This window comes from Dendrobates tinctorius, unplaced genomic scaffold (genome assembly GCF_039654945.1).
Source record: "Dendrobates tinctorius isolate UK_male_01 unplaced genomic scaffold, ASM3965494v1 ptg000154l, whole genome shotgun sequence".
In the NCBI taxonomy this organism is placed as follows: Eukaryota; Metazoa; Chordata; class Amphibia; order Anura; family Dendrobatidae; genus Dendrobates; species Dendrobates tinctorius.
Window position 1 is genome coordinate 18,071,754 of NW_027361821.1, and position 13,714 is coordinate 18,085,467.

At 46.1% G+C, this 13,714-nt stretch overlaps 1 protein-coding gene across 2 annotated transcripts in view; it reads right to left on the reverse strand.

Annotated features, from left to right (window-relative positions):
- Positions 1–13,714, reverse strand: part of COL4A6 (collagen type IV alpha 6 chain) — a 447,495-nt gene that overhangs the window by 121,616 nt on the left and 312,165 nt on the right. For both annotated transcript variants that reach the window (XM_073547638.1, XM_073547637.1), the window contains exons 6-8: positions 5,873–5,917; positions 195–311; positions 22–90 (exon numbers count right to left, since the gene is read on the reverse strand). In XM_073547638.1, the coding sequence (XP_073403739.1) occupies positions 22–90; positions 195–311; positions 5,873–5,917 (231 nt within the window). The remainder of the gene's footprint in view (positions 1–21; positions 91–194; positions 312–5,872; positions 5,918–13,714) is intronic.

A 13,714-nucleotide genomic window follows, 5' to 3' on the forward strand; every position in this document is an offset into this window, starting at 1 on the left:
ACGTCAAAAACGTTATCTTACCTTTGGTCCTTTAATGTCACCCTGAGCAAAAGAAGGCTCTCCCTTCTGGCCTTTTGGACCTGGATATCCCTAAGATAAAAGGAAGCATAAAATATTTTAGATTTGAAAAAGGTACTAAAATATTTCAGGATTGTAAAAAAAAAACAAAAAAACAAACTAAAAGGAAATTTTACTGTTAATCCTGGACTTCCTTGAAATCCTGGAGATCCAGAAAATCCATCATCTCCTCTGGTACCATTACAGCCATCTAGTCCAGGAAGACCTCTGTGACCAGGCTGTCCACCATGACCCTTAAGGTTAAAAAAACCAATATATTTATAATTGTAAATATACCTAAACTGTATACAGTCATAAAGGAACCAAACCTTCTAGTTAGTGGCTGGCTGAATGCTTTTTTGGTTGACAACTATTCCTAATAATTGTATTGTGTGAGCGGAATAAAGAGCCTCTATACATTAGATAGCCATTGGCCAAAAGATCATTTTGATGACCGCTATCTCTCCCAACTCCCCACACACATGACCTGCCTCATACACAGAAGAGGGAGTAGAGAAAGCCACTGTCAGACAGCTCTGGCGGCAGCTTTTGCCCCGAATAACACAAGGGTCTGACAAATCAATTTAAATTGTCCGACCTTTATCTACCTCTACATCAAATGTTGGGAGCGAGTCGGAAATCCTCCATACACAGACTGCCTGAAGATCTCAGCAATATTGGTAGGTTCAGCACACTAGTCTAATGTGTTACGGAGCCTGGGAATGTGTTATCAAAAAATTACCTTTTGTTTAAAATCAGGTTTTGCTTTACATATATTGTTTTAAAAAATGGCAATTTTTTGTTCAATGACATGATCTTTCTTAAAAATAAATTAGTAGTCTTGCAATTTTCATACTGGACATCTAAGACTGTTTTAAATTCACTAGATGGTGGCCCGATTCTAACACATCGGGTATTCTAGAATATGTATGGAGTTTATTTATGAAGATTTAAGAATAATGCAATGAATACACAAGATTTTCCAGGTAAAACTTGTTCAGTTAACGTGACTGAACTACGTGCCACTATGACTGATAGAACGTCTTCAGTAAACGTGACTGAACTATGTGGCACTGTGGTTAACAGTACTTGTCAGTAAACGTGACTGAGCTATGTGGCACTGTGGCTAACAGAACTTGTCCAGTAAACGTGACTGAACTATGTGGCACTGTGGCTAACAGAACTTGTTCAGTAAACGTGACTGAACTATGTGGCACTGTGGTTTACAGAACTTGTCCAGTAAACGTGACTGAACTATGTGGCACTGTGACTGACAGAACTTGTCAGTAAACGTGACTGAGCTATGTGGCACTGTGGCTAACAGAACTTGTTCAGTAAACGTGACTGAACTATGTGGCACTGTGACTGACAGAACTTGTCCAGTTAACGTGACTGAGCTATGTGGCACTGTGGTTTACAGAACTTGTCCAGTAAACGTGACTGAACTATGTGGCACTGTGGCTAACAGAACTTGTCCAGTAAACGTGACTGAACTATGTGGCACTGTGACTGACAGAACTTGTCCAGTTAACGTGACTGAACTATGTGGCCCTGTGGCTAACTGAACTTGTCCAGTAAACGTGACTGAACTATGTGGCACTGTGACTGACAGAACTTGTCCAGTAAACGTGACTGAACTATGTGGCACTGCGGCTAACAGAACTTGTTCAGTAAACGTGACTGAACTATGTGGCACTGTGGTTTACAGAACTTGTCCAGTAAATGTGACTGAACTATGTGGCACTGTGGCTAACAGAACTTGTTCAGTAAATGTGACTGAGCTATGTGGCACTGTGGCTAACAGAACTTGTCCAGTAAACGTGACTGAACTATGTGGCACTGTGGTTTACAGAACTTGTCCAGTAAACGTGACTGAACTATGTGGCACTGTGGCTAACAGAACTTGTTCAGTAAACGTGACTGAACTATGTGGCACTGTGACTGACAGAACTTGTCCAGTTAACGTGACTGAACTATGTGGCACTGTGGCTAACTGAACTTGTCCAGTAAACGTGACTGAACTATGTGGCACTGTGACTGACAGAACTTGTCCAGTAAACGTGACTGAACTATGTGGCACTGTGGCTAACTGAACTTGTCCAGTAAACGTGACTGAACTATGTGGCACTGTGGTTTACAGAACTTGTCCAGTAAACGTGACTGAACTATGTGGCGCTGTGGCTAACAGAACTTGTTCAGTAAACGTGACTGAACTATGTGGCACTGTGGTTTACAGAACTTGTCCAGTAAACGTGACTGAACTATGTGGCACTGTGACTGACAGAACTTGTCAGTAAACGTGACTGAGCTATGTGGCACTGTGGCTAACAGAACTTGTTCAGTAAACGTGACTGAACTATGTGGCACTGTGACTGACAGAACTTGTCCAGTTAACGTGACTGAGCTATGTGGCACTGTGGTTTACAGAACTTGTCCAGTAAACGTGACTGAACTATGTGGCACTGTGGCTAACAGAACTTGTCCAGTAAACGTGACTGAACTATGTGGCACTGTGACTGACAGAACTTGTCCAGTTAACGTGACTGAACTATGTGGCCCTGTGGCTAACTGAACTTGTCCAGTAAACGTGACTGAACTATGTGGCACTGTGACTGACAGAACTTGTCCAGTAAACGTGACTGAACTATGTGGCACTGCGGCTAACAGAACTTGTTCAGTAAACGTGACTGAACTATGTGGCACTGTGGTTTACAGAACTTGTCCAGTAAACGTGACTGAACTATGTGGCACTGTGGCTAACAGAACTTGTTCAGTAAATGTGACTGAGCTATGTGGCACTGTGGCTAACAGAACTTGTCCAGTAAACGTGACTGAACTATGTGGCACTGTGGTTTACAGAACTTGTCCAGTAAACGTGACTGAACTATGTGGCACTGTGGCTAACAGAACTTGTTCAGTAAACGTGACTGAACTATGTGGCACTGTGACTGACAGAACTTGTCCAGTTAACGTGACTGAACTATGTGGCACTGTGGCTAACTGAACTTGTCCAGTAAACGTGACTGAACTATGTGGCACTGTGACTGACAGAACTTGTCCAGTAAACGTGACTGAACTATGTGGCACTGTGGCTAACTGAACTTGTCCAGTAAACGTGACTGAACTATGTGGCACTGTGGTTTACAGAACTTGTCCAGTAAACGTGACTGAACTATGTGGCGCTGTGGCTAACAGAACTTGTTCAGTAAACGTGACTGAACTATGTGGCACTGTGGTTTACAGAACTTGTCCAGTAAACGTGACTGAACTATGTGGCACTGTGACTGACAGAACTTGTCAGTAAACGTGACTGAGCTATGTGGCACTGTGGCTAACAGAACTTGTTCAGTAAACGTGACTGAACTATGTGGCACTGTGACTGACAGAACTTGTCCAGTTAACGTGACTGAGCTATGTGGCACTGTGGTTTACAGAACTTGTCCAGTAAACGTGACTGAACTATGTGGCACTGTGGCTAACAGAACTTGTCCAGTAAACGTGACTGAACTATGTGGCACTGTGACTGACAGAACTTGTCCAGTTAACGTGACTGAACTATGTGGCCCTGTGGCTAACTGAACTTGTCCAGTAAACGTGACTGAACTATGTGGCACTGTGACTGACAGAACTTGTCCAGTAAACGTGACTGAACTATGTGGCACTGCGGCTAACAGAACTTGTTCAGTAAACGTGACTGAACTATGTGGCACTGTGGTTTACAGAACTTGTCCAGTAAACGTGACTGAACTATGTGGCACTGTGGCTAACAGAACTTGTTCAGTAAATGTGACTGAGCTATGTGGCACTGTGGCTAACAGAACTTGTCCAGTAAACGTGACTGAACTATGTGGCACTGTGGTTTACAGAACTTGTCCAGTAAACGTGACTGAACTATGTGGCACTGTGGCTAACAGAACTTGTTCAGTAAACGTGACTGAACTATGTGGCACTGTGACTGACAGAACTTGTCCAGTTAACGTGACTGAACTATGTGGCACTGTGGCTAACTGAACTTGTCCAGTAAACGTGACTGAACTATGTGGCACTGTGACTGACAGAACTTGTCCAGTAAACGTGACTGAACTATGTGGCACTGTGGCTAACTGAACTTGTCCAGTAAACGTGACTGAACTATGTGGCACTGTGGTTTACAGAACTTGTCCAGTAAACGTGACTGAACTATGTGGCGCTGTGGCTAACAGAACTTGTTCAGTAAACGTGACTGAACTATGTGGCACTGTGGTTTACAGAACTTGTCCAGTAAACGTGACTGAACTATGTGGCACTGTGGCTAACAGAACTTGTTCAGTAAACGTGACTTTACTACGTGCCACTATGACTGACAGAACTTGTTCAGTAATCGTGACTAAACTATGTGGCACTGTGGCTAACAGAACTTGTCCAGTAAACGTGACTGAACTATGCGGCACTCTGGCCTGTCACTGATTGGTCGCGGCCGGTAGGGCGCGACCAATCAGCGACGCGGGATTTCCGTTACAGACAGACAGACAGAATTAGACGATTATTATAACAGATACTTGCTATCATATCAGTTTTCAGGAGGCTCCATCAGTAGAGGCAACATTGCAATGACAGGTAATATCTCTATACACAGGTTATAACACAGGATCACCAATCACAATAGGCAATGCCACAGAGGACCTAGTCCCCACTCACTTAACAATGACTTTTGCATTTTCTGTTTTTGCGCTTTCGTTTTTCCCGCCCCTTATTACAAAAGCCATAACTTTTATATTTTTCTGCTCATATGACCACATGAGGGCTTGTTCTTTGCGGGACGAGTTGTACTTTTGTAAAATACCATTCGTTTTATCATGTACTTGAAAGCGGAAAAAAATTCCAAGTGAGTTAAAATTGTAAAAAAAAGCGCAATTCCACAATTATTTTTTCTAATTTCCATTTTCTGAGATCCATAGCGTCTCCATTTTTCGTGATCTGGGGCTGGCTAAGGGGTCATTTTTTTGCACCCTGAGATGATGTTTTCACTGATACCATTTTGGAGTAGATACAATGTCTTTATTGTCTCTTATTGCATTTTATGTCAATGTTGCGGCGAAAAAAAAGGAATTCTGGGGTTTGATTTTTGTTCTCGCTATGCTGCTTAGGCTACTTTCACACTTGCGTTTTTTTGCGCTGCGTGCGCAGTGCAAACGCGCATAAAAATGCATCATGCGTTTTTTAATGCGTTTTGTTGTGTTTTGCTCATGGTTTTTGCAAAGAAAGTATGTGTTTTTTTTTGCGCTGACGTGCGCATGACCATGCGCACGTCAGCGCTCCCATAGACTTTAATGGGTTTTGGGTGAATTTTGTGCGTTTTTTTTAGACAGGTCGGACGCACAAAAAATGCAACAGGATACCCATGTTAAGTATAGGAAAAAAAACGCATGCGCATGTGTGCGCAAAAATTCAGCGCCAAAAAACGCAAGTGTGAAACCAGCCTTACCAATTGGATTAAATTTATTTTATATTTTGATAGATCAGACATTTTTGAAAGGAGCTATACCAAATATGTGTAGTTTTTTAATTATTTTATTTTTTAATAAGTCAAAAGGGGGGTGATTTAAACTTTTTCTTCTTTTGATATATTTAAATTTATATTTTTTCTCACTTTTTACTAAATGCAATAGTCCCCTTAGGGGACTTGAAGCATGCAATCGTCCAATCGTGCCTGTGCTATACACAGCAGTGCATCAGCACACCATCCAAATAATCATACTGGAGAGAGGAAATAGATATCATATAGGTTTCCATATTGGAATGGTCAAAATGACGCAAAGCTAGAATAACAACTTACGGGAATCCCATTAGCACCCTGGAAACCAGGAACTCCCATAGGACCCTGTGGTAAAATAAAATAAAAAAGTCTTAATATATATTAGTAACAATGAGGGGGATACAAAATACATATAAGAGCAGAAAATAGCATCTAAAAATTATCTAGAATATGCAGTAGTAAACACATCAGTAAGTCTAAAAATATACTTAGATTTTACAAACCCAGCGGATAGAATAAGTATTGCAAACACCAAAACACATTCTTACGTAACTCTGTAGCGGCATTATCTGCCTCCACTGTCAGGTGCTGCAACTTGTTTCGGAGAGCAGCACTGACAGCGTAGGGGGCAGCACTGACAGAAAAAAAAAAGAACATACTATACAGAAGTTTAGCGAAGCTTTTCTCCTGTTTGAGACATGTAATGACACAATGCCTTGCTCTACTCACTGATTACTGTATAGAGTAGACCACAGCTATGTGTCATTACAAACAACTCTTGTAGCACTCATCTCATAGCAAGGTCAGCTGCGCTCCCGATACTGACAATCAGGGGCGGACACAGATTGTAGTGGGCCCCTGTGCAAGAAATTTTTCGGGCCCCCCCCCTACTAGCAGCAGATCCGGCAGACTTCCGCACCTCTGCCGCCTAACGGGCGACTTGTGGCACCGATCCGGCAAGCCCCATTCATTCTCTATTGGGCTTGCGGCCGGTCGCGGCAAGTGCAGTTATGCTAGATCCGCGTTACATGGTGCCACTAAAATATACAGCGGATATGCTGCGTTTTTTTAGAGCGGGAAAATGTACACAATGTCAATTTTTGTTGTGGATTTCCCCACTGTAAATGTACTGTATATCTAATATTGAGGCTATGCAGGGCTGGATATAATATCTGTAGGGTGCTGCTGGGCTGTATTTATTATTTGCCAGTTGCAGCCTCCAAATAACATATATAGCCCACTAGCCCAGCATTGCCTCTAGTTGTTAATATATACAGCCCAGCACAGCCTCCAGTTAATATATACAGTACAGCAACGCCCAGCACAGACTCCAGGTAATATATAATACAGCCCAGCAAGGCCTCCAGTTAATATATATAGTTCAGCATAGCTTTAAGGTAATAGATACAGTCCAGCATAGCCTTCAGGTAATATATACAGCCCAGCATAGCCTCTAAATAATATATATAGCCCAAGACAGCCTCCAGGTAATATGTATAGGCACCCCCGTTTCCCTTTGTTTCATAATGCTCTCCCACAAATGCAGTCTACTTTTGGCATAGTGCTTCTCACCCTATGTGGCACCCCCAGTTTATGCTGCTTCTCCTCATGTGCCCCCCCCCCCAGTATATGCTGCTTCTCCCCCTATGTGGGCCGCCTGATTCAGGTTTCTTCTCCCCCCATGATCCGCCCCATTCATGAGCAGCCAAGCATCTCTCCCAGGGGCCCAACATTCATGAGCAGCCAAGCATCTCCCCCAGGCCCCTCCATTCATGAGCAGCCAAGGCCATGCTTCTCCCCAGGCTAGGGGCCCCCCCATTCATGAGCAGCCAGGCCATGCTTCTCCCCAGGCCAGGGCCCCCCCATTCATGAGCAGCCAAGCATATCCCCCAGGGTCCCCCATTCATGAGCATCCATGCTTCTCCCCAGGGGCCCCCCATTCATGAGCAGCCAATGCCATGCTTCTCCCCAGGCCAGGGGCCCCCCCATTCATGAGCAGCCAATGCCATGCTTCGCCCCAGGCCAGAGGCCCCCCATTCATGAGCAGCCAGGCCATGCTTCTCCCCAGGCCAGGGGTCCCCCCATTCATGAGCAGCCATGCTTCTCCCCAGGGGCTCCCCCATTCATGAGCAGCCAAGGCCATGCTTCTCCCCAGGCCAGGGCCCCCCCCATTCATGACCAGCAAGGCCATGCTTCTCCCAAGGCCAGGGGCCCCCCATTCATGAGCAGCCAGGCCATCATGCTTCAGTTCTCCCCCAGGACGGAGTCCCCCAAAATCATGCCTGCCATGCTTCCGTTTTCTCCCCCACCCAAGGAGCCCCCCTAAATCATGCCTGCCTCCTCTGTCCCAGTCCCTCAGTCCTGCTCAGCTCCGGTACTCTTACCTTGTGCAGGCAGGCAGGGCAGGCCAGAGTCCAGACCAAGAGGATCCACACTGTGTACACTCCATTCTCCAGTCACAGTGTCTGCACTCCGCACATTCCTCCTGACTGAGCTGCTGCTATGGGCAGGGCAGGGCACGGCCACACAGACTCAGACAGACACGTGATGTCACAAACTGACCTGCGGCTGAACTGCAGCCACCGTCTGGCCGGCGCCACAGGGCAGGCAGTGTGAGTGACAGTCAGACAGTCTGTCTTCCCTCCTCTCCTCCCCGTCGGCACTGCCGCTGCTGACTGATCTCTGATGATCTCTCACCTCAGCCCTCAGGGCTGGCTCCTCTGCACTGGGCTGCGCTGGCACGCAGCCTCAGGAGGAGTGAGACCCCTCCCGTTGCCTCCTGCAGGGGGGCTGCTCTCCTCTCCTCCTTGCTGGCTCTGCAGTGCTCAAGTCCACATGGCTAATTTGCATGAATAATTAGCCATGTGGTGCTGGAGGGGCCCCCCCTCTCTGCCGGGGCCCTGTGCAATGAACCGGCTGCACAGGCGGTAGGTCCGCCCCTGCTGACAATGACTGCAGTGAGATAAAACTTGGAGGTGTTTGTAATGACACTTATCCATGCTCTCTACTCAGTAGCTGCAGAGATCACAAAGGATAACAGGGCTGACTATCATTACATCTTGCACAGTTGATGCCTAATTTAAGATTTTCTGGTGGCATGTTCTTTTTTTTCACCTGTATAACAACTTGTGCTTATTATTGAGCAATGTCACACAGGGAAAAGGTACATGCTCCTGAGACATATCTCTATCACCCCATTGGATTAGTGAAAATTAGCATCTAAACTTCACAAGTTAATATCTTCGTAATGGAGGTGAAAAACAATAAAAACTCTGTTTTAGCCAGCTGTGCAGTCACTATGTTATGATGTGGCCAGTTTAATATGCTAAAACTCTTTAAGAGATTAATGATTTCTATGTGTGATCCATATTAATTTGCAAAAGCTATTTATCTTAGCTGTTTTTCAAACACAATTCAAGACTGCTTGTTGCTCGTGCTAATGTGAGCAGCCTGCATGGCCTAAACATACTACAGTGGTCTGCAGCGTCAAGACTTGGCTCCCAAAGAGCACATCTGACATCTCATTGGTTGGAAATTGTATAGGGAGCTGCCAGCAGCAGATCTTGATGATTTGCTCAAAAGCATTCAGAGCGGCAGAACATTCTTTCGACAACCATTAATAATTTCATTAATAGCATAAACAATCTTATCAGTAGTAACTGTCATCTTCTATCTCAGTAATGTAACAATCTGTAGTCACTAAATACAGATTTTCCTATGAACTAAAAATTTAGTAAATGAAAGCTCAGTCCTGGTGGAGAAAGAGGCAGAGTTCTCTGATGAGATCTATTACAAAGTTTCTTATTGTCATATTGAATTAAGAAATAAAAATTAGAATGATGGGAACTAGAGTTGAGCGAAACGGGTCGAAAAAATTCAAAAGTCGCCGACTTTTGGCAAAGTCGGGTTTCATGAAACTAAACCCGACCCTAGGATGAGGTCGGCCACGAGGTCGGCGACTTACGCGCCAAAGTCGCGTTTCAAAAGTTTGTTTTGCGCTCTTTTTCAGCCAATCAGGATCCACGGACACTGTGGGCAACGTGATGACCTAGGCACGGGTCACCACCATCTTTCAGAAGGGCATGCAAGTGATTGGCTTGCTTTGGTGGGCGTCACAGGGGGTATAAAAGGGCGTGCACGCCGACCGCCATCTTACTTCTGCCGATCTTAGTATAGGGAGAGGTTGCTGCTGTTTCTGTAGGGAGAGCGTTAGGCAGGGAAGAAGACAAAAAAACTGCTTCTGCTGCTAGCGATTTGGCCTGCACAACACACAAGTCACTGTGTGTGCAGTGCAAGGGGAGGCTATATTGTGGTGTATCAGTGGTGTTGGTTGTTGGGCTGCCTTTTAAGGCTTCCTGACACGCTGGCATTGCTGTTTACCCACTGCTCCGCAAACTGCTTTTTTAAAAGCAATCCAATCTCCCTTATCCTCTAGTCACTTTTGTCACAGCTGTGCCATCGAGCGTGTCACATAGCGCTCAGATATCAGTGGGCCTCACACAATCCACAAGTGTCCAGTGTCCAAAAGTGTATGCAGAGATTCAAAATCTCCATTATCCTCTCGTCACTTTGGTCACAGGCAGCTGTGCCATCGAGCGTGTCACATAGCGCTCAGATATCAGTGGGCCTCACACAATCCACAAGTGTCCAGTGTCCAAAAGTGTACGCAGAGATTCAAAATCTCCATTATCCTCTCGTCACTTTGGTCACAGGCAGCTGTGCCATCGAGCGTGTCACATAGCGCTCAGATATCAGTGGGCCTCACACAATCCACAAGTGTCCAGTGTCCAAAAGTGTACGCAGAGATTCAAAATCTCTATTATCCTCTCGTCACTTTGGTCACAGGCAGCTGTGCCATCGAGCGTGTCACATAGCGCTCAGATATCAGTGGGCCTCACACAATCCACAAGTGTCCAGTGTCCAAAAGTGTACGCAGAGATTCAAAATCTCCATTATCCTCTCGTCACTTTGGTCACAGGCAGCTGTGCCATCGAGCGTGTCACATAGCGCTCAGATATCAGTGGGCCTCACACAATCCACAAGTGTCCAGTGTCCAAAAGTGTACGCAGAGATTCAAAATCTCCATTATCCTCTCGTCACTTTGGTCACAGGCAGCTGTGCCATCGAGCGTGTCACATAGCGCTCAGATATCAGTGGGCCTCACACAATCCACAAGTGTCCAGTGTCCAAAAGTGTACGCAGAGATTCAAAATCTCCATTATCCTCTCGTCACTTTGGTCACAGGCAGCTGTGCCATCGAGCGTGTCACATAGCGCTCAGATATCAGTGGGCCTCACACAATCCACAAGTGTCCAGTGTCCAAAAGTGTACGCAGAGATTCAAAATCTCCATTATCCTCTCGTCACTTTGGTCACAGGCAGCTGTGCCATCGAGCGTGTCACATAGCGCTCAGATATCAGTGGGCCTCACACAATCTACAAGTGTCCAGTGTCCAAAAGTGTACGCAGAGATTCAAAATCTCCATTATCCTCTCGTCACTTTGGTCACAGGCAGCTGTGCCATCGAGCGTGTCACATAGCGCTCAGATATCAGTGGGCCTCACACAATCCACAAGTGTCCAGTGTCCAAAAGTGTACGCAGAGATTCAAAATCTCCATTATCCTCTCGTCACTTTGGTCACAGGCAGCTGTGCCATCGAGCGTGTCACATAGCGCTCAGATATCAGTGGGCCTCACACAATCCACAAGTGTCCAGTGTCCAAAAGTGTACGCAGAGATTCAAAATCTCCATTATCCTCTCGTCACTTTGGTCACAGGCAGCTGTGCCATCGAGCGTGTCACATAGCGCTCAGATATCAGTGGGCCTCACACAATCTACAAGTGTCCAGTGTCCAAAAGTGTACGCAGAGATTCAAAATCTCCATTATCCTCTCGTCACTTTGGTCACAGGCAGCTGTGCCATCGAGCGTGTCACATAGCGCTCAGATATCAGTGGGCCTCACACAATCCACAAGTGTCCAGTGTCGAAAAGTGTACGCAGAGATTCAAAATCTCCATTATCCTCTCGTCACTTTGGTCACAGGCAGCTGTGCCATCGAGCGTGTCACATAGCGCTCAGATATCAGTGGGCCTCACACAATCCACAAGTGTCCAGTGTCCAAAAGTGTACGCAGAGATTCAAAATCTCCATTATCCTCTCGTCACTTTGGTCACAGGCAGCTGTGCCGTCGAGCGTGTCACATAGCGCTCAGATATCAGTGGGCCTCACACAATCTACAAGTGTCCAGTGTCCAAAAGTGTACGCAGAGATTCAAAATCTTCATTATCCTCTCGTCACTTTGGTCACAGGCAGCTGTGCCATCGAGCGTGTCACATAGCGCTCAGATATCAGTGGGCCTCACACAATCCACAAGTGTCCAGTGTCCAAAAGTGTACGCAGAGATTCAAAATCTCCATTATCCTCTCGTCACTTTGGTCACAGGCAGCTGTGCCATCGAGCGTGTCACATAGCGCTCAGATATCAGTGGGCCTCACACAATCCACAAGTGTCCAGTGTCCAAAAGTGTACGCAGAGATTCAAAATCTCCATTATCCTCTCGTCACTTTGGTCACAGGCAGCTGTGCCATCGAGCGTGTCACATAGCGCTCAGATATCAGTGGGCCCCACACAATCCACAAGTGTCCAGTGTCCAAAAGTGTACGCAGAGATTCAAAATCTCCATTATCCTCTCGTCACTTTGGTCACAGGCAGCTGTGCCATCGAGCGTGTCACATAGCGCTCAGATATCAGTGGGCCTCACACAATCTACAAGTGTCCAGTGTCCAAAAGTGTACGCAGAGATTCAAAATCTCCATTATCCTCTCGTCACTTTGGTCACAGGCAGCTGTGCCATCGAGCGTGTCACATAGCGCTCAGATATCAGTGGGTCTCACACAATCCACAAGTGTCCAGTGTCCAAAAGTGTACGCAGAGATTCAAAATCTCCATTATCCTCTCGTCACTTTGGTCACAGGCAGCTGTGCCATCGAGCGTGTCACATAGCGCTCAGATATCAGTGGGCCTCACACAATCCACAAGTGTCCAGTGTCCAAAAGTGTACGCAGAGATTCAAAATCTCCATTTTCCTCTCGTCACTTTGGTCACAGGCAGCTGTGCCATCGAGCGTGTCACATAGCGCTCAGATATCAGTGGGCCTCACACAATCTACAAGTGTCCAGTGTCCAAAAGTGTACGCAGAGATTCAAAATCTCCATTATCCTCTCGTCACTTTGGTCACAGGCAGCTGTGCCATCGAGCGTGTCACATAGCGCTCAGATATCAGTGGGCCTCACACAATCCAAAAGTGTCCACTGTCCACAAGTGTGTGCAGAAATTCTAAATCTCCCCTGTCCTATAGACACCTTGTACCTTGTTTTACATTACTATATAGTTTGTTGGATTTTGTCTACATTTCTACCAAAAATGAGGAAGGCTGGTGGAAGAGGCCGTGGAATTGGGCGGGGGTTGGCAGCTGGTAATGATGGTGTTGGTGGTGGATCTGATGGTAGTGGCAAGAGCAAAATAGGACCGAATGCAGGAGGTGCTGACCCTGCGTCATCGTCTGGCTACATAAGGCCTCGAACGCTTAGTTTTCTAGGAGTTGGCAAACCGCTTTTAAAGGCAGAGCATCAGGAAAAAGTTTTGTCTTACATTGCTGACTCAGCCTCCAGCTCTATCGCCTCCTCTTCTTCAGTTTTAAAAAGTAAAAGCACTGAGTCGTCATTGGAGGCTCATGTTCATGAACCACACCTTTCCTTGTGTCCTTCACCCCAACCAAGATTGAAGGATGACGCAGGCCATACTACTGATTACTCCATGGAGCTGTTTTCACATACCATGCCTGGATTATCAAGTCAAATGGTGAATTACCCAGGCCAAGATGAATCTGACATGGAGTGCACTGATGCACAGCCGCTGATGGATGATTCTGCTGGTACATTCACTCAGAGCACTACATTGTCCTCGCAGTGTACAGAGCCAGATTTTGACCCTGATGAGACTCAGGTGCCCCTTCCCGCACACTATACCACCATACACGGTGACACAGAGAAAGGTGCACATGACATAGAAGAGGAGGTGATGGATGACCCAGTTGTTGACCCAGATTGGCATCCATTGGGGGAAGAGGGTGCTGCTTCCAAT